The sequence below is a fragment of the Kogia breviceps genome, chromosome 2, assembly GCF_026419965.1.
Source record: "Kogia breviceps isolate mKogBre1 chromosome 2, mKogBre1 haplotype 1, whole genome shotgun sequence".
In the NCBI taxonomy this organism is placed as follows: Eukaryota; Metazoa; Chordata; class Mammalia; order Artiodactyla; family Physeteridae; genus Kogia; species Kogia breviceps.
In genome coordinates, this window is record NC_081311.1 from 64,228,223 (window position 1) to 64,248,782 (window position 20,560).

General features: G+C 44.7%; 2 protein-coding genes across 7 annotated transcripts in view; one reads left to right on the forward strand and one right to left on the reverse strand.

Moving 5' to 3' along the window:
• TYSND1 (trypsin like peroxisomal matrix peptidase 1) overlaps window positions 1-20,560 on the forward strand; it is a 1,185,869-nt gene that overhangs the window by 713,458 nt on the left and 451,851 nt on the right. The window lies entirely within an intron of this gene.
• Window positions 1-20,560, reverse strand: part of HKDC1 (hexokinase domain containing 1) — a 53,037-nt gene that overhangs the window by 5,109 nt on the left and 27,368 nt on the right. For 3 of the 6 annotated variants that reach the window (XR_010838957.1, XM_067025516.1, XM_059052723.2), the window contains 10 exons: window positions 20,117-20,219; window positions 17,544-17,727; window positions 14,697-14,852; window positions 13,355-13,588; window positions 12,234-12,538; window positions 10,483-10,628; window positions 10,270-10,389; window positions 2,965-3,060; window positions 2,689-2,788; window positions 1,123-1,306 (listed from right to left, as the gene is read on the reverse strand). Coding sequence is in view for 5 of the 6 variants with exons in the window: in XM_067025516.1 (XP_066881617.1) it covers window positions 1,123-1,306; window positions 2,689-2,788; window positions 2,965-3,060; window positions 10,270-10,389; window positions 10,483-10,628; window positions 12,234-12,538; window positions 13,355-13,588; window positions 14,697-14,852; window positions 17,544-17,727; window positions 20,117-20,219 (1,628 nt within the window). In the remaining variant the exon portion in view is untranslated. Of the gene's footprint in view, window positions 1-936; window positions 1,037-1,122; window positions 1,307-2,688; window positions 2,789-2,964; window positions 3,061-10,269; window positions 10,390-10,482; window positions 10,629-12,233; window positions 12,539-13,354; window positions 13,589-14,696; window positions 14,853-17,543; window positions 17,728-20,116; window positions 20,220-20,560 lie in introns of those variants that run through there. The other 3 variants (XM_067025519.1, XM_059052725.2, XM_067025518.1) reach the window with 3 other exon arrangements.

Consider the following 20,560-nt stretch of genomic DNA (forward strand, 5'->3'; position numbering starts at 1 on the left):
TCCAGTGCATTCAGACATAAAACTTGGATGCCCCAACTTGGGATTTAGAGATAAGGCCCTTCGTTAAGGTCCCTTGTGTTTTGGTCCCTGGTTCAGCTGGGCTTACCACAATTCACCTGCCTCCCACCTACAAAGACTAGTGCCAAAGAAAGATGCGGGACCACCAGGGCTGGTCTTGGTCTTGTCAAGCCTCTTCCTATTGAGTTTTCTCAGTTCAACAGTCAGTGAGGCGCCTGTGGCCCAGGCATCCCATTATGTTTCCTATCTGCTCAACTTTTCCACTTGGATATCGTCCATCAGGATAAATGTACATTTTCATCTTATTTTATATAGTAAGACACTGGGTTTAGTTGTGACAAAGACCATACGGCCTGACAGTAAAACATTTACTATCTGGTCCTTTACAGAAAAAGTTTGCCAAACCCTGTCATAATGGATGGGCTCAGGTTAATGATCAATCCACCATACGCTAGCTCTATCCCTGTCTACCCCTTTCTCTCCTATTCAAGAAGGTATGTGAGAATGCAAGTGAAAATGTACTCTGTTTTGTGTTTTTTTTTAAATATTATTATTTTCAGTATTTTTAGTATGGTTATCAATTGGAATACACCTCATAAAGTGATTGTGACCCATCCTGGAACACAATGTCATGGCTGAGAACCAGGACTCCCATCCATCATGGGCAGCCACTTCCCCACCCCCAGAACAACAGAGATCACCAACCTGGCAGCCTGCTCTTGAAAGACTAAGGATGTTGACCTCTAAACTGGACCTACTAGAAGCCCATGTTGAGAGGGCCCAGTAAGTCACCATGTCCCAGCTCTGTGACACCAGTCTACAGTGAATGGACTTTTTTGACAACCTCTGCCTCACTTCCAAAGCCACCACTAGACCTTATGGTACATTGTGGTAATTAGAAAAAGGCTCACCTTTTTTCTCTTTATTGGAAACTTGTCATAACTTCATGCTTTTGTTCAAATAAGACATTTCACAAACATCTGATGGAGAGTTGTCATAAATATACAAACTATGGTGTCTGTAACATGAAAATGGCGCCCCCTTAGATCTGCTGAAGTGGTACACTGCACAACCTGCATAAATGCACACATCTGCCCTCCTCACCTCTGTTTGCCAGGATTCAAGGACCCCTCGTCCACCTCCTTGTCGTACTGGGTCCGGATGTCATCTAGGCAGCCATTATCTCCAAATCCTCCCCACTCTGTGTTTATGCACATCTTCCCTTCATCCCCTTCCACCAGTTCAATGTTCCTCATCTCCTCCATGTAGCACATGTTGCTGCCTGTTCCTAAAAGGTCAAGATGGGACTTTAGTCTTCAAAAGACACCACTACGTCTTAAAGAGCCAGCAGGGTACAGTAGATAGGAATTTAGGTTTGGAGTCAGAGACAACTGGGTGTGGACTTTAGCTTTACACTCATAGCTGGGTGACCCTAGACAAGCATCTCATCTTTCAGAGAGCCAATTACTTCATCTGTAAAAAGGAAATAATACCTGCTTTATAGATTTATTATAAAGGAAAAAAAAATGAGACGATGTTCGTAAGTTTCCTCCACATAGAATTGGTACCTGTGCTATCATTATCCTTCTCCTCATGATTATTGATAAGCCACAGGCACACAAAGTAAGCTCCAAGTAGTCACAGAATTAGCAGTCAGAGCTGGAAGGGACCATGAGGAGTCAGCTAGTCTTGGACAAGCAGACATTTGGCATCTGAAAGCCACCCTCTTCTCCTCTGTCCATGACCTGGTCTCAGAACTATTCTCAACACAACAGTCCAGGCAACTATTATCATCAGTCAAACAAATCTTACCTCTTTGTCCTCCTAGATCTAGCCCAGCCCTTCCCACAGATGAGAAAACTCAAGTCCAGACAGAATAAGCAACCTGCCCAAGGTCACAAAGTAGGTAAGTGTTGGAGTGAGCTGAAACCTCTTAGTTGTTACTGAAGACATCTCAATATATCCCCATCTCCTGTTCTATGTACTACTTAAACTCAGGAAGCCCAGACAACCAGCTGGAACAACTTTCCCAGATTCTGTGATTACTTAACCTGTGCCTGTCACTGAGAATGCCCATCACCCATGTCTCCACCTGTTCAAATACCACCTGTCCCTTCACCTCTTAGAGTATCCCCCTGGAATCCACCCTTGCCCTTAATCACTGCCAGACTTTTCCAAAAGACCCTTTAAAGGCCTATATCATACCACAGACCACTCCTTCTTCTCTCCTAGGTTTCTTTCCAACTCTTCCCCATCCTGTGCAGCCTGACAGCCAGAAGAGGTCAGAGAACAGAGGAGGTGCAGGTTGGAGCCAACATGAAAATCTAGCTCCCTCAGCCCCGTGCCAACCTGATCCAACTGTGGTCTCCTTCCTCCCAGAATAATCTGCCCCAAGGTGCTAATTTGGAAGCCCCGTCTTTCTATGTTATTCTCCTTCCTCAACAGAAAGGAAAACCTTGGCTTAAGACCCTTAGGGAAAAAGTTGTTAAGTAAAGACTTGGGAATTAGGAGACCTGGAATCCCAATCTTAACTTTGTCTCTACTTTGGACAAAGCTGGCTTCAGAACCTCTACATAATGGAACAATGGCCCCCTGCCCTTCACTGTGTTAAAAGGGAACCTCTAAAAGAGCAGATGGGAGTAGGCCAATAGGACATGCCTGATCACTCACCTGCAATCAGTCCAACCTCACAATTACGGTCTTCATAGCCACAGGTCATCATGGTCCCCACTGTGTCATTCACAACTGCGACTATGTCCAGGTCAAACTCCTGCAAAGGAAGCAGCTCTACTATAAGTAGGATGTGCAAGCCAAACAGGCTCAGGAGGGGCACATCAGCCTGAGGTGCGCAGGGGCCAGAGTCACAGGGCTGGGTATAGGATGGCAGAGCAGAGGGGCCTCGGGGAAGGGGCAAGGTCAGGCATGAGCCTCAACACCATAACGTACATTTCTCCTCTTGATGGCTTCCCTGAGCATGTCCACCACATCTTCCCCTTCACAGTCAGTAGCCTTGAAGCCTTTGGTCCACTCAATGAGTGTTCCCTGTAAGAAAGGAGGGCAAATTCATTTGAGCAATAGTTTGCTGGGACCACAGCACAATCTCAGCATCAAATAGATGCAAGGCACTATAGCTGACTGGTAGTCAAATGCTTTTGACTGTGCTTCCATCTGTAGCCCTAACACTGGGCCCAGAGGTGCCACAGAGCGTGATGCTCAGACAAGGTCTACTGCTGAGGAATAATTGCGGCAATTCATATTTATCAATGGTCAACTCATGTTCCCTGGCCATGACTGCACAGAACAAAGGGCAGTTCTAATTTACCCAATCAATCACATCTTTGTGATTAAAGATAAAGCTGTAAAATGTTCATCAAAGCATTGTTTCACAGGAAAAACTAGAGGCATCCTGTCATTCCAACAATATGGATCTATCATCTTGTACATCAATATAGGAAATGCTCTACACCCATAAAAACATAATGCTTTAAGAGACATTAGATGTTAGAGAAAGATGCTCACCATACACTGTTAAGTGAACTCACATTAAACAAATATAGATGGTGAATTATTCTATTATTATTTTAAAACTCACACACACTCAAATCTGGAAAAAGGCCTGGAACAATGCATACACCAGGGGGTTGACAGTGGTTCCCTCTGGGTACAAGATTACTGGTACCTTTTAGTCTCTCCTTTTTGTTTGCCTATATTTTCTAATTTTCCTAAAATTAGCATGTATAATCTTTATAATACCGAGAAAAAGTATTTCTAATTTTTTTTGAATTTTATTTTTTTAATACAGCAGGTTATTAGTTACCTATTTTATACATATTAGTGTATATATGTCAATCCCAATGTCCCAATTCATCCCCCTCCACCACTTCCCCCCCTTGGTGTCCATACGTTTGTTCTCTACATCTGTGTCTCTATTTCTGCCTTGCAAACCAGTTCATTCTAGATTCCGCATATATGCTTTAATGTATGATAGTTATTTTTCTCTTTCTATTTACTTCACTCTGTATGACAGTCTCCAGGTCTATCCACATCTCTGCAAATGACCCAATTTCATTCTTTTTTATGGCTGAGTAATATTCCATTGTATATATGTACCACACCTAAGTCTCTCTTTTGGGAACTAGTGGTTACCAGAAGGGCGAGGGGTGAGGAGAGGGGCAAAATAGGTGAAACCACTAGGTATAAAATAAATCAGTTACAAGGATGTAATGTACAGCACAGAGAATATAGTCAATATTTTATAATAACCTTGTATGGAGTATAAGCTATAAAAATATTAACTTACTACATTGTATACCTGAAACTAATATAATATTGTAAATCAACTATACTTCAATTTTTAAGTCTCTCTTTTTTCCTGCCCAGCCATCAGTGGCTTTGCTCCCATCTGTCCATTGGTCTCCCCTCCTTCTTAGCTATGTTTTCATGAACCTGTCAGAACTGCTGGGAGAGAGGCCTGAAGGCCCAGTGTCCTGGACCATGGACAGCTGAACACAGCTCCCCCTTCCTATGTGTATTAATTTTTTTTCTCAATATCTTTATTGGAGTATAATTGCTCTACAAATGTGCATTAGCTTCTGCTGTATAACAAACTGAATCAGCTATATGTATACATATATCCCCATATTTCCTCCCTCTTGCGTCTCCCTCCCTCCTACCCTCCCTATCCCACCCCTCTAGGTGAACACAAAGCACCCAGCTGATCGCCCTGTGCTATGCAGCTGCTTCCCACTAGCTATCTATTTTACATTTGGTAGTGCATATATGTCCATGCCACTCTCTCACTTCATCCCAGTTTACCCTTCCCCCTCCCCATGTCCTCAAGTCCATACTCTACGTCTGCGTCTTTATTCCTGTCCTGCCCCTAGGTTCTTCAGAACCATTTTTTTTAAAGATTTCATATATATGCGCTAGCATACAGTATTTGTTTTTCTCTGTCTGACTTACTTCACTCTGTATGACAGTCTCTAGGTCCATCCACCTCACTACAAATAGCTCAATTTCGTTTCTTTTTGACTCTTTTTGAATTATGGTTTTCTCAGGGTATATGCACAGTACTGGGATTGCTGGGTCGTAGGGAAGTTCTGTTTTTACTTTTTTTTTTTTTTTTTTTTTTTTTTTTGTGGTATGTGGGCCTCTCACTGTGGTGGCCTCTCCCATTGCGGAGCACAGGCTCCGGACGCGCAGGCTCAGTGACCATGGCTCACAGGCCCAGCCGCTCCATGGCACGGGGGATCCTCCTGGACTGGGGCACGAACCCGTGTCCCCTGCATCGGCAGGCGGACTCTCAACCACTGCGCCACCAGGGAAGCCCTGTTTTTACTTTTTTAAGGAACCTCCATACTGTTCTCCATAGTGACTGTATCAATTTACATTCCCACCTACAGTGCAAGAGGGTTCCCTTTTCTCCACACCCTTTCCAGCATTTACTGTTTGTAGATTTTTTTTTTTTTTTTTTTTTTTGTGGTACGCTGGCCTCTCACTGTTGTGGCCTCTCCTGTTGCAGAGCACAGGCTCCGGACGTGCAGGCTCAGCGGCCATGGCTCACGGGCCCAGCCGCTCCACGGCATGTGGGATCTTCCCGAACCAGGGCACGAACCCATGTCCCCTGCATCGGCAGGCGGACTCCCAACCACTGCGCCACCAGGGAAGCCCTGTTGGAAGATTTTAAATCACAGTTTCAATTTCAGTGCTTGTGATTGGTCTGTTCATATTTTCTATTTCTTCCTGGTTCAGTCTCAAAAAGGTGTGCTTTTCTAAGAATTTGTCCATTTCTTCCAGGTTATCCATTTTATTGGCATAGAGTTGCTTGTAGTAATCTCTCATGATCCTTTGTATTTCTGCAGTGTCAATTGTTACTTCTCCTTTTTCATTTCTAATTCTATTGATTTGAGTCTTCTCCCTTTTTATCTTGATGAGTCTGGCTAATGGTTTATCAATTTTGTTTATATTCTCAAAGAACAAGCTTTTAGTTTTATTTATCTTTGCTATCGTTTCCTTCATTTCTTTTTCATTTATTTCTGATCTGATCTTTATGATTTCTTTCCTTCTGCTAACTCTGGGATGTTTTTGTTCTTCTTTCTCTAATTGCATTAGGCGTAAGCTTAGGTTGTTTATCTGAGATGTTTCTTGTTTTCTGAGGTAGGATTGTATTGCTATAAACTTCCCTCTTAGAACTGCTTTTGCTGCATCCCATAGATTTTGGGTCGTGTTTTCATTGTCATTTGTCTCTAGGTATTTTTTTATTTCCTCTTTGATTTCTTCAGTGATCTCTTGGTTATTTAGTAGTGTACTGTTTAGCCTCCATGTGTTTGTATTTTTTACAGTTTTTTTCCTATAATTGATATCTAGCCTTATAGAGTTGTGGTCAGAAAAGATACTTGATTCAATTTCAATTTCTGTAAATTTACCAAGCCTTGATTTGTGACCCAGGATGTGATCTATCCTGGAGAATGTTCCATGTGCACTTGAGAAGAAAGTGTATTCTGTCGTTTTTGGATGGAATGTCCTATAAATATCAATTAAGTCCATCTTGTTTAACGTGTCATTTAAAGCTTGTGTTTCGTTATTTATTTTCATTTTGGATGATCTGTCCATTGGTGAAAGTGGGGTGTTAAAGTCCCCTACTATGATTGTGTTACTGTCGATTTCCCCTTTTATGGCTGTTAGCATTTGCCTTATGTATTGAAGTGCTCCTTTGTTGGGTGCATAAATATTTACAATTGTTATTATCTTCTTCTTGAATTGATCCCTTGATCATTATGTAGTGTCCTTCTTTGTCGTTTGTAATAGTCTTTATTTTAAAGTCTATTTTTTCTGATATGAGTATTGCTACTCCAGCTATCTTTTGATTTCCATTTGCATGGAATATCTTTTTCCATCCCCTCACTAGCAGTCTGTATGTGTCCCTATGTCTGAAGTGGCTCTCTTGTAGACAGCATATATATGGGTCTTGTTTTTGTATCCATTCAGCGAGCCTGTGTCTTTCGGTTGGAGCGTTTAGTCCATTTGCATTTAAACTAATTATCGATATGTATGATCCTATTACCACTTTCTTAATTGTTTGGGGTTTGTTAGTGTAGGTCTTTTCCTTCTCTTGTGTTTCCTGCCTAGAGAAGTTCCTTTAGCATTTGTTGTAAAGCTGGTTTCACAGTGCTGAATTCTCTTAGCTTTTGCTTGTCTGTAAAGGTTTTCATTCCTCCGTCGAATGTGAATGCGATCCTTGCCGGGTAGAGTAATCTTGGTTGTAGGTTTTTCCCTTTCATCACTTTAAATATGTCCTGCCATACCCTTCTTGGCTTGCAGAGTTTCTGCTGAAAGATCAGCTGTTAACCTTATGTGGATTCCTGTATTAATTTTTAATAGCAGCAGTAATACAGGAATGCATTACCTTTGTAAAACATTAAAGTGTTATTAATAAGGACAAAGTCCACTTTAATCCCCCATCCCCCCAAACCTGAGAGGTAACCCCTATTATCAGTTTGATATGAATCCTCTCAGATCTTTTTCTCTCTGCTTACATGTATTTTCAAATAAATTCATACTGTGTGTGGACTATTGCAATTTGTTTCTCTCACTCATAATATATCTTTTAGACCATTCCAGGTCAGTTAATATGGAAAATATTCCTCAAATATAATTGCACAGAAAATTTTAAATTAAAAAAAAAACCCAAACCTATAAAACAAGTACTATTTTAATCGTATTTATTATTTTTCAAATGAGGAAGCCAAAGGTGCAGAGGTTAAATAATTTGCCCAAAGTCACAAAGCCAGTAAGTGGAGAAGCCAAGATTCAACCTGAGGCAATGTGGTTCCAGACCCATGCTCTTAACTACTGCATGCTCTTGCCTCCCGACTAGGTAGGTAATATCTGTGAAGCATTTAGAACAGTGTCTGGCACTGAGCAAATACTATAAATGTGTTTGTTAAATAAAAATCAAGTAATTCTGTATGATTGATATACCATAGTTTATTTAGTCATTCTCCATTGTCAGACATTTGGGTTATTTCTTATTTTTCATTATTAAAAAGTGATGTTGTAGTGAACATCCTTGTTCATCCCTCTTTAGGTACATTTTAAGAAATGGAATCTTGAGAAATGGATCTTATGGCTCCTAGCATTCTGGCATTTTTAATTTTGAGAGATCTAGCCATATTACCAGATAATTTTGCCTTTTGAACCCCTCTCTCCCTGTTCTCTGAATGACTGGGGGACAGTGGGGGTAGGCCTGGGAAGAGTGTTTTCATAGCATTCTCCAAGCCCTGCAGAGCTCTGTTTCAGTTCTGATTTTGCAGCTACCGACTGGATAAGACTGCATGCCTCAATTTCCTCATATGAAAAGTGAAATAGGGAATTCCCTGGTGGTGGTCCAGTGCTTAGGACTCAGAGCTCTCACTGCTGGGGCCCCCGACTTCGATCCCTGGTCAGAGCACTAAAATCCCACAAGCCATGTGGCACAGCCAAAAATAAATAAATACATAAATAGGATAGAAAATAGAGTAAAATGCACAAAATAAGGGTAGGTACTATTTCTGGATTTTTAAAATTTTGATTTTATATATGTAAGTGTACTGTGCATTATAGCCAAAATGGTCCAAAAACACTGGGCTCCAGGTCCTGATCCCGAGGGTAGAGTGCAAGAACCTGGGCTCTCAGGCCAGTGTCCTGGAATAACCCCTCTACCACTGTTTATAGATGTGGTAACCTGGACAACTTAACCTCTTTGTTCCTCCGTTTTTCTTAACTACAAAATGGTGATTAAAAACAGTGTGGGGTTTCCCTGGTGGCACAGTGGTTGAGAGTCCGCCTGCCGATGCAGGGGATAGATACCGGTTCGTGCCCCGGTCCGGGAGGATCCCACATGCCGCCGAGCGGCTGGGCCTGTGAGCCATGGCCGCTGAGCCTGCATGTCCGGAGCCTGTGCTCCGCAACGGGAGAGGCCACAGCAGTGAGAGGTCCGTGTAGCGCAAAAAAAAAAAAAAAAAAAAATAGTGTGTATACATACAATAAAATATCACTCAGCTTTAAAAAGGAAGGAAATTCTACATGGATGACCCTTGAGAACATTATGCTAAGTGAAATAAGCCAGTCACAAAATAACAAATACTGTTATGATTCTACTTATATGAGGTACCTAGAATAGTCAAATTTATAGAGACAGAGAGTAAAATAAAGGTTACCAGGGGCTGGGAGAGAGGCAAATGAGGAGTTATTGTTTAATGAGTATAGAGTTTCAGTTTGAGAAGATGAAAGAGTTCAGAAGATGGACAGTGGTGACAGTTTCATAACAATGTGAGTGTACTTAATGCCACAGTACACTTGTACTTTTTAAGTGTACCAGTGTACACTTAAAAACAAAGTGGTAAATGTTGTATCTATTTTACCACAATTAAAAATGGTAAAATAAAGCAAAAATAGTATGTACATCATGGGGACATTGACTGGATTAGACAAAATCTTAACAAATCTCAGGTGTCATTCTCATTATTGTCATGAGCTCTCTGGCTGACTTGCTGTGCTGACCAGAGTTCTCTCTATAAATTGAGGACTGGTGTTCTGCTTTTATGCCAGTCCTGTAAGCTTGGTTGACATAAGCCTATCAGAGAGCAAGAGAGAGTACTCTGTTCTCCATAAGCTGGTGAATGGTGCTTTTATCCAAGAATTCCAAGAGAAATCTTGTGATGTACATTTCTAAATTATTATGAATAATTTATTAAAATCATTATACATGATGTTCTTCAATGTCAACTAAGTAAGTGTCTATGTGATAAACTCCTGAAATTCTAATATCGGAAAGAAATGCATTTCTTCTGATGCACTGGTATGCTTTTGTTCATCAGACAATAAAAACCCTACAACCTATTGCATTTTCCTGTTTATACAGGAAGACCCAGGTAATATTGTAGACTAAGAGTTATAACTGGCCTTAACTGGTTGTTACCTCTTCTTATCTCTCGATAATATGATTTGACCTCTCTTTTAACAGTAGCCTTATCCAAGTGTCCCTTTATTGTATACTGCTCTAAATTATTTTGTAAACTTCAATCAAAGAAACAATAATAATGAAAAGGGAACACAGTAAATAGAAAAAAATTAAATGGTCCAAATTCTCGATCACGTCTCCCCAGCTGCCCTGAACCTGAGACCCCGAAATAAAATGAACAGTGATTCAGAGCTGTCTCGAGATTCCCCAGGTGTAGGAGGGAATGGGCCCACCAGGCTGGGCCATCTTACCTTGTCAATGCTCGCCTGCCTGCAGGGAAATGAGAATGTGAAGCCCAAAGGCAGCTGGGCTCCCTTGAGGCCCATGTAGTCCAGGAAGTCAGCGATGCACTGCACAATGTGGTCAAACAGCTGCAGGGAGAGAGCGGCAGTCATGCCAGGCCTGCACTGTACAGGGTGGCAGGCTGGCACCTCGGAGCGTGGAACCCCCTGCCCGGCATTTACCTCCTCACCAGTGCCCTGCATGATCTCCAGGGGGATGGCGAAAATCTTGTTGTACATTCGCACCGACCTCCGTCCACTTCTGATCTTCACCAGGAGGACCCGGAAGTTGGTTCCGCCCAGATCCAGGGCGAGGAACTTTCCTTTCTCTGTGGTGGAGAAAGTGGGGGCTGCATTCCACCGGCACGCGCCGAGCAGGGCCTTGTGTGCAGGCATTGGGAGGAAGAGGTGATGCTGAAAGTGAGCAGATCCAGAGCCTGCCTGCCTGGGGCTCACGGGCCAAAGGGGCGTGGCGGTCACTAAGCACAGTGTCAGAGCACTGGGCAGGCACCCTGAGCCCAGCTGAGGCCAGCTTGCTTTTCTTGCTGTCTGGTAAAGGTCACACATGATACTTATGCTCAGGGAGCCTCTGAGGGTGAATCCAGGCCAGGCTACCTGACTACAATGGACTTGGGAAGGTGCTTCCATCCTGTCATATGGCCTAGAGGAGCTGTTCATCCTGAGCATGAAATGATTCTTCTGTCCTGCTCGCCCCTTCCCTGGATTCTCACACGCCCACCTGACTAATAAGAAACTATCAAGTCTGACGCCCATCACAGTCCAGGGCCCCCCAGTTCAGTGCCTCTCAGTTCTCCGACATTGCAGAGCATGTCAGTCTGTTCTGTGTGATTCCTCACCTCTCTCCCTGCCTCATTCACTCTGTTCTAGCCACACTGGTCATTTTGCTGTTCCTTGAATTTGCCAAAGACCTCACTCTCAGCCAGTTCTCTTACCCCTGATGGTGGTCTATTTTTCTTCATAGCCCTGTCATTACATGGCATCACCTGGCGTTTATTTGTTTACTGTCTGCCAGCCCAACAGAACTTAGGCTCCATAAGGGTAGGGACTGTGTTTTCTTCACTGCTCTGTTACCGTGCTTACAGCAGAGCCTGACAAGTAGCAGGTGCTTAATGAAACTTTGAGGAATAAAGGCAAAAGGATAAAAGTGATGAAAGAATGAATAGTTGAATAGTGTCTTTTACTGCTGTTATTCTTTTCCCCCCAAGTAGACTCAAACGATACTGGCTCTAGAAAAGATCTTTGTTGTTGAGAGTTTCCAAGTACAACTGTGTGACCTTGAGTATGTCACCTAACCTCTCAGAGTCTCAGTTTTGGCATCCATAAAATGGGAATCATTCTCTTTATATAACATACAGAGTAGTTGTGAGCACAAAATGAAATTAAACGTTCAAAAGCAAATTAAAGATATGAAGCATTTTACAAAGGTCATTATATCTGGGTGAGACTCATGAGATTCAAAGAGGTGGAGTATCCTGTCTAAAGAACTGACCTCACTGTTTTGTGGCTCCCGTCAGACGAGCACAGAGGACCAGGAGAAGGATCAAGTATCGGAAAACTCAGGGGCAGAAAGTGAAGAGAGGGGAGAGGAAGAGAGCCAAGCCCCAGGAGAGAACAGAGCCAGAGAAGAGGGTGGAAGACAAGCCAGACACTCCAAGTGTCCAGATGGTAGCCCCTGGGAACAGCAGCTGGGTCTTCACACACATGGAACCTAACTTAGGTATTCTTCACCGCCAGTGCCGTGGATCAATCAAAGCAAAGAGATTCAGCAGAGTACTAACCTTCTACCCCAACCCTCCTCCCTCCATTATAGACATGAACCCAAGGCTCTTGAAACAAAAGACCTAACTGGATTTAAGGAGTTTTGATTTGAGCTCTGGGGGGCCCATCAGAGAAGGGAGCTGTGCACGGCCCACCTGTGCCATCTGGCATCCCGCAGACGTAGGTGGGCAGCATCTTGACCGTGGCCAGCCAGTGGGTGTCCCTCTTCAGCCCGTACTCGAGCTCAACCCGCATCTTGTCCCGGACGCCCACAAGTTGCTCTCGGGTCAGCCGGAACAAAGCCAGCACCTTGTCAATCTGCTTCCGCTGGGCCTGCACGCGGGAGGCCACTGCGGTCACCATGGCGGCCCCCTTGGTGCTGCCACTCTCCGACAGGAGGAAGCGGACGTCACAGTTCGGGACCAGTTTCCTCACCACCTTGTGCAGGCGTTTTGGGTATCTGGAGGTGGAGGAGGGGGATGGCAAAACATGTAAAAATCATAAAGGCCCAGGACCAGCCAATAGCAACAGACACAGGTGTAGCAGAGGAACGGGTTCCTGGGGGGCCCTACTGGGCCAAGGCTCACCCCTTCAGTTGCTGGATGGAGGGAGAAGATGGGGGTGACTAGGGGTAGGGACCAGGGCAGCTGGGACAGTGGAAGGGACACTTGGAAGGCTCAAAGAAGTGGTTATTTTATCACTGATAATATAAGCAGTAGGGCGTGTCCACACACAATGTATTGGCTGAACATCATCTCTGCCCAGAGGGGAAGGGTTCTTTCCCCAGCTCCTCCCAGGTATACCCACCTGACTTCCATTAACACCTCTGTTAGTCAGAGGGACTTTCATGCTCCCTCCTTCTGAGAAATTCTCATTTCCCTGTGTCTTCCTACTGGTATCTTTCATGTGGACTTGGCAACCCCTGCCATCCTGATTTTTCCCCATTTATAACTGGATGTATCTTACTTTCCAATCTTACCACATAGCAAGTATTCAATAATAATGGATAGACAGATGGATAAACACACGGCTTTGCTAGTCAGGCAATTGGTTTTAGCAGAATATTCCTTTAAGAATGATCCCCTAAAGCAACCCAGCCAGCTAGATGAATGTAATCTCTGAATTCACCCCTTCCCCTGTAATCTCAGAACCACAGAAGACAGTTGGGTCCAGCAACCCAGAGAAGCAGCGTAGTTTAGAGACAAAACTGGACTCGGCTCCAAGCAGACAGACTGGACTCATTTGCAGGGGGTGTGGGCCGGCGGCCAGCACTCACTGGGGGTGGATCTTGTAGAGTGTGCCATCCATGCCCACCGTGGTCCGGAGCCGCACCAGCTTCTTGTTCTCCCGCAGGCGTGTTAGGATGGCTGCCAGGGCCGCTGCACAGAGGTTGGCTGAGCGGAAGGAAACGACGGTGCAGACGTGCTGGACCGCAACGCAGTCGGCCTCTGAAGGCTCCAGGCCCAGATCCGTCAGGATCTCTCTTGTATTAGCCAGGCCTTCTTTATACCTGGCCAGGGGACAGGAATGAGAGGACCACACTTCTCCATCCCGTGGGAGTCCCCCTCAGAGAGACAGCATTCCCACCTCTCAGGACTGTGAAAATAAACAGGCTGGCACAGAGTCATATGATAATAATGACGATTTCAACAATGATCACGGCAGCCACCATTTATTGCACACTATGTGCCAGGTGCTTGCCTAAGGACTTGACATGTGTTAACTCAGCCCTCACAACAATCCTGGGGGGAGTACTGTCATTATCCTATTGCACAAAAGAGGGATCTGAGGCACAGACAGGGTAGGTAACCTGTCCACAGGCACACAGCTGGTAAGTGCAAGGGGCAGGATTTGAACTCAGGAAGTTCGATTACAGAGCCCACCCTTTTAAGCATCCTGTGCTATAATGCCTTTTACAGAAACTCAGTCTCTGCCAAGATCTGCATAAACACAGACTCTGGGAGTCAGATATCACCCTGCTGAACTCAGAATCCAAGCTGATTGCAAAGTTCAGGGCAATGCTAGGTTTTCTAAGCCTGAGGAACAGGATCCTGGGTCGACTGGGGCCAGCCACCATAACCAGTCAGCTCCCCACTGCACATCTTTGTGTGAGCCCCCTAATCACCAAAGCCAAAGGCAAAGCCAGTCCCTGACAGCACCAGATAGAGAAGGTTATTGCTACAGCAGGAATTCTTAACTTGGATTCCATGCTTGGGTTTAAACGGGTCCAAGGATGCCCTGATATTATAAGCAAAATGGTGTGCAAATGTGCATTTTGGGGGTAAAGGGTCCAGAACTTAAATCAGATTCTCAAAGGAGTCAGTGACCCTAAAAAAGTTATGTCACCACTTCAGTGAGGGAAAAAGGTAACAAAACATGAGGAGGGTGCAGACCTCCGACACCAGCATCCCTGGCTGCTGAAACCAACAAGAAGCCACATGTGAGGCATGGCAGGCACTGCCAATCCACCTGAAGCTGTGTCCAGGTATGAAATCATCCTGTGAAGAAGGAAGATCTGGTTCCTTCTGTGCACCACCACCATGAGCACACCACTCCTTGGTTGCCCACCCTAACCCTCTGCAGAGTCAAGGTGGAAGGGACCCTGCCAAGCAGCTTACTTCTCCATGGCAGCCACGTGCCGTGTTTCAATCTTGCCCTTAATGTGGAGAGCGGAGGATTTCTCGCCACCAAACAGGAGGCCTGCCTTGGCCATCTTCAGCAAGATGAGCCTGACGAGTTCACCTAAGTACAGGCCGCTGATCATCTTCTCAAACCTACAATTTGGTGAACAGATCAGTGGCAGCAATGCCTTTGCTTATGCAGCATCCTTCCCAAAGCCCATGAGCCACAGCCCATGGTTTGGAGCATGAGTGGTGGAAGGGCCTCTTTACAGGTCAGGAGGCCTCAGTCCCTGTCCCAGCTTGGGGTGCCCTTGGGAGCCCACTCATCCTCTCTGAGCTACATTCTCCTCACCTATAAAAGGGGAGGACTAAACTAGAGGAAACCTAAGATTCTTTCCTGATCACTAGGTGCTTGATTCCAAAAATCTTTATCTCAAGTCACCCTTGGCCACGGGGGTGCCATTCTCATATTAGGCATAAGGAATCTCAACTTCAGAGACTTCAGGTACTTTCCCAGGATCACCAACCACAGCATGACAAATCCAAACTTCAAGTGTTTCCAACTCCTACACCTGTTTCTGCCCAAGAGAGAAACATGCTGTGTCTGTGAAATGGGCTTGGATAGCTCCAGAGAGGTTCTACAATAATATGGATGAAATATCCCACCGGGCTACCTGCACCTGGACTCTCAGTCTGCATACAACAAGCAATTACTTACTGTTTCCCAAGTAAACTATTAAATATAATTTTTATTCTGCAAACATAAGATACAAAATCAAGGACAACCTGTTTCCTAATCAACTTTATCTATTTCATATAAAGTCTTAGAACATTGCAGAAACAAGACAATCAAAAGAAATCCAGGTTGTGTTTGGGGGAGTGGAATTTATTTTAAGTGAAATGGATAGGATGAGGATGACAAAGTCCCCAAAGTGGCACCACTTCCTTGGGCTGTGGCTGCTCTGTGTCACCAGTGAAATGGGTATGTGCTGGGGACCAGGTGCATCCAAAGCAGAAATTTGCTCCCCAGGTATGCACTTCTAGTGTTGAGTGGTTTCTAGGAGGTACTTAAAATATTTGTTCACCAGGGCTTCTTGGGAAAATGGTTGATTTCAGGGCTGGCGCTGGGAAAGTGCATGGTGAGCCTAGAGCATCTTACTGTGCCAGAAAATAAGGAAGTACTTAAAGAGTGATGGAATCATGTCAAAAGGACACAGGGACTAGCTCGAAGGAGCTTCCACTGGCTAAATCTGAAAAGAATTTGAATATCAAAAGAAATATAATAGGAAGGAATTATAACCCATTAAATTTAAAAAGAATCCATATTAGCATAAGTAGATAAATGGAGGAGATAGGAAAGCTCTTACTTATAGAAGAATAACAACTAATAACCTACAGGGAATGATGGATCTAGAAATTCATCAATGGATGCTAAAACTAGAGAGAAAGTTTAATGAGAAACAGGATATTTACATAGTCTCAAAGTATCTCTTCACCAGATACTTAATTCATTATAGAGGGAATAATAATAACCTTATGGTGCAGAAACCTTTCATATCCCCTTAACCAAGCAATCTGAGTTAACATCCCCAGCAACGGAACAAACAACATGTGCTTCCAGATCCGATCCCCAGGGGAGGACACACACCACTTGTATGATAGTCCTGCCAAAAATACATTGCCTGAATCTAATCATGAGGAAACGTCAGACAAATCCAAGTTGAGGGACATTCTGTGAAATAAATGGCTTGCATGCTTGAAGATCATAAAAACCAAACAGATACTACAGAAGATTAAAGGAGGCTAAAGAGACATGGCAGCAACATGTAATGTGTGATCCTGGACCTGGACAATTCTTTTTTTCATAAAGGACATTAGTGGGGCAGCAGGTGAGCTTTGAATAAGATCTGTAAATTAGAGATTAGAACTGATTAAGTGTTTATTTCCTAATTTTGATAATTATACTTTAATTATATAAGAGAATGTAGTTCTTTTCAGATAATACACTCTGAAGTATTTAGGGGTGAAGGGATATTATGTTTGCAATTTTAGTCTCAAATGTTCAGAAAAATAATTTTACATAGACATATGTGTATTTTATGTATATGTGTATTTTATGTGTCTGTGTATATACATAAACACAGAGAGAGAATGTTACTATTAGGGAATTTGAGTGAAGGGGAATTTTATACTATTTTCACTACTTTTTTGTAAGTCTGAAATTATTTTTTAAAATTTTAAGCGTTTTTTCATTCAACACTTTTTTTTTTTTTTAACAAACACTTAATGAGCAAGACCCTATGTGTAGAAAGGAAAGGAAAATCACAGGTGTAGTCGCCTTCAGGGAGCTCGGCATACAGGCAGAGCTCAGGCAGACCCTGAACACTTATACTACAGGTGAGTGTGGGATGAGAGCAGAGAAAGGCTCGGCAAGACCTGAGAATGAGGGACTCACACCAGGTGCCGCATGATTAGGCCTCAGAGAAGAAGGGGGCGGGGCAGAAGGGGAACAAATGAGGAGCATGTGCTTCCTCAGGCTGCACTGCTTTGTTCTCTGGCCACTCATCCAAATGTGCCAAGAAGGCAGGACACCTAGTTCACAGCTGTATCTCCCCTACCTCTGGACTGAATTCGAATCAGGGATATGACCTATGGGAAATCACTCAATTTCCTTGGCTTTCACTTTCCTCATCTGTCCAGTGAAACTGAAATACAGGCCTTGACTCATAAACTCCCTGTGATGGATAACGAGTCACAGCTAAGAAGCCTCCCAGGTATAAAGCGTACCCGAGTGAGTTGACATTTACTGGTGCCGATGCCCAGATTACAGCGCAGGGTACTCACAGCTGCTTCCCGGGGTTGAGAGAGCCGAGGTCCAGCTCCCGGTCGAACTCGGTGCGGATGTCCTCCAGGGCCCCGTCGTCCCCGAAGGCCCCCCACTCGGTGTTGATGCACATCCTCCCTTCGTCACCTTCCACCAGCTCGATGTTGCTCATGTCCTCCATGTAGCACGCGTTGGTGCCGGTGCCTGGACAAGGGATCAGGGAGAAAACAGAGACGTGAGGGCTCCCAGCTGGACAAAGACAGAGGGGACTCTCAACTGCCCAAGAGTCCTCTGAACGCATCACAAAGTGCTTTTGATCCACTCCGGGGGCTGGTTCTCGCTGAGGGAAGCAGCTTTTGGCAAGCTGGGGAGTTCATGAGGAATAAAGCTGACATGCCAAGTCTACACTTGTCAGGGTGTTAATGGTTTGCTGTTATCAATGGAGTCAATTGTGAAGAAGTTCCTGATGAATATGTATGAAAGCTGACAGTATATTTACTAAGAGGAGGATGAGCTAACCAAACTTCGTAAATATATTTTTTAAAAAATCACTGACCCATAGTAATATTTTTAATCCTTTCCCTATGCTACTTAGCTTCTTCTCTATTTGATACTAAAAATATTCCGTACTCATAGCCTGCCACAAATTGTTCCTAGCACAAGCTACATCCTTATCTTTGACAGTGAGTAGCTATCACATAAGAAAGCAACATGCCATTATTCAAACACAAACTCACTCGAAGGAAATACCTCAAACTCTTGAGTAGTGGTGAGTGACTGCAGATAGGCACAATCTGCTGCCAATAGGTTTGGGACCTATTGGGACAATGGAAATGTGCTAATTGGATTGTGGTGATAGTTACAAAACTCTATAAATTCACTAAAAATCACTGAATTATACAACTAAATGAGAGGATTTTATGACTCAGTAATGCTGTTTTCGTTTTTGTTTTTGGCCACATCACGTGGCTTATGGGATCTTAGTTCCCCGACCAGGGATCGAACCCAGGTCCCCAGCAGTGGAAAACACGGAGTCTTAACCACTGACTGCCAGGGAATTCCCCAATAAAGCTGTTTAAAAATATATTTTTTAAAAAGTATCTTCCCCTGGCTGATACTCTGGTGTCAGAATTTTAAAGCCAACATGAGAAATAAGAGATGTAGAGAATCAGAGTGTAATAGAATATTTGGAAAAAGCTTTTCTCAGAAAAGCACAGACACTGCTTAGGCATGGCACCCAATTGGCAGGTTACCAGACACAGTTGCTAAGACAGACACAGTGGGCAGTAGCAGATGCCATGACAGACAAGCGCCAGGCCCATTCAGAGGTGTGGGGCTCCAGAAACAGGAAGGCAGATCAAGCCCCTCCGCTGTAAAGATCCTGCCCTTTGGGAAAGTCAGGCTGAGGAGAGTGAGTTGGAAATTCAGAAAAAGCAATTCTGGGGCTTCCCTGGTGGTGCAGTGGTTGGGGGTCCGCCTGCCGATGCGGGGGACGCAGGTTCGTTCCCCGGTCCAGGAGGATCCCACATGCCGCGGAGCAGCTGGGCCCGTGAGCCCGCAACGGGAGAGGTCACAACAGTGAGAGGCCCGCGTACCGCAAAAAAAAAAAAAAGAAAAAGCAATTCAGAAAACCTCCCCCAATAGTGGTAAAGGAAAAGGGAAGCTGCAGGGATGTTTGAGAACAGCCTATAAACCCGGTCCATTTGGCCTTACTGTCCCCTGCACAACCTTCTCATGGACCCCTCCAGGAGAGCCCCACCAGCTCAGGTGTTAGGACCACCCACCAGAACCCCCTGCTGCGCTGCGGCCTCCCTGGTCCAGGCCTACATGCAGCAACAAAGGCCCAATGCAGCCAAAAAACAAATAAATTTATAATTAAAAAATAAACAAAAATGCACACACCACTTATCCATCCGCCACCCAAAGTCCTCCCGTGCCCTGTCTCCCCTGGGGTAAAAGCCAAAGACCCTCCAGTGACTGTGCTCCGTGTCCTAGGCCACCTGCCCAGTCCTGTGCACTCTCTCACGTGAAAGGCCTTCTACCCTCAGCCTCACTCGCTTTGATTCAGCCTTTTAGGGTTTCTCGAGCACCCCAGACTCATTCCCATCGCGGAGGCCACAGGGACTCTCTTCCTCACCAGTTCTGCTTCGCTCCCTCCTCCTCATCACTGTGGTCCCTGCTCAAATGTCACCTCTCAGCAAGGCCTGGCCTGACCACCGCACCACACTCACTCTCAGTCACATCGCCCTGCTTTATATTCCTTATCATACTAACCACCACCTGAAACTATACTACTTGTTTAGGCCTTTCCAGTCTCTCACCCACCTCTGCACTGAAAGCTTCCTGAGCACGGAAACCTCTGGGACTCTCACCGCTGAGAATCTGATGCAGAGCGCAAGGCCTGGCACACAACGGGCACTCAGTAAACACTTGTTGAATGAATGCGTATATTAATTTTCCATCTCCCTATGTTGCTTCTTCTAAGTAGAAAGTGCCAATCACCTTCCCACAGAATTTACTCAGAGCTCCCCGAAACTAAGCCCCAAACCAACCCCTTTCACCCTCCTCCAAGAAGGAAGTCAAATTGAGTTACCAATGATGACACCAACTTCACAGTAGGGATCATCATAGGCGCACGTCATCATGGTCCCCACGGTGTCATTGACCAAAGCCAGGATGTCCACATCTAAGTCCTGCTGGAACACAAGTCCCAGAGGGCATCAGTGGGTGGGAGGGAGGTGTTATCCCCTTATGTTTCCCCACAGAGGAAGCAAAAGCAGTGAAGGTGCCTGGTTGAGACAATCTCTAGATCCTGCCTTCTGGGCCTGCCTGTAAGGAATAAGGCCTCTGTCAAGGTTTAGGGGAGAGAAAGAGCGGTTGGGAGCTGAAGAGTGAAACTCATGCTCCTGCTGTGTGGGTGAAAGCCTCTGAGCAATGAAAATATGAGGGACCAATCACCAGGACTCCAGCCCATGTTTGAGGGACCCTGAGAAAAGCATGTTTATCCTAGGAGCAATAGCGTTTCCAAGAGAAAACA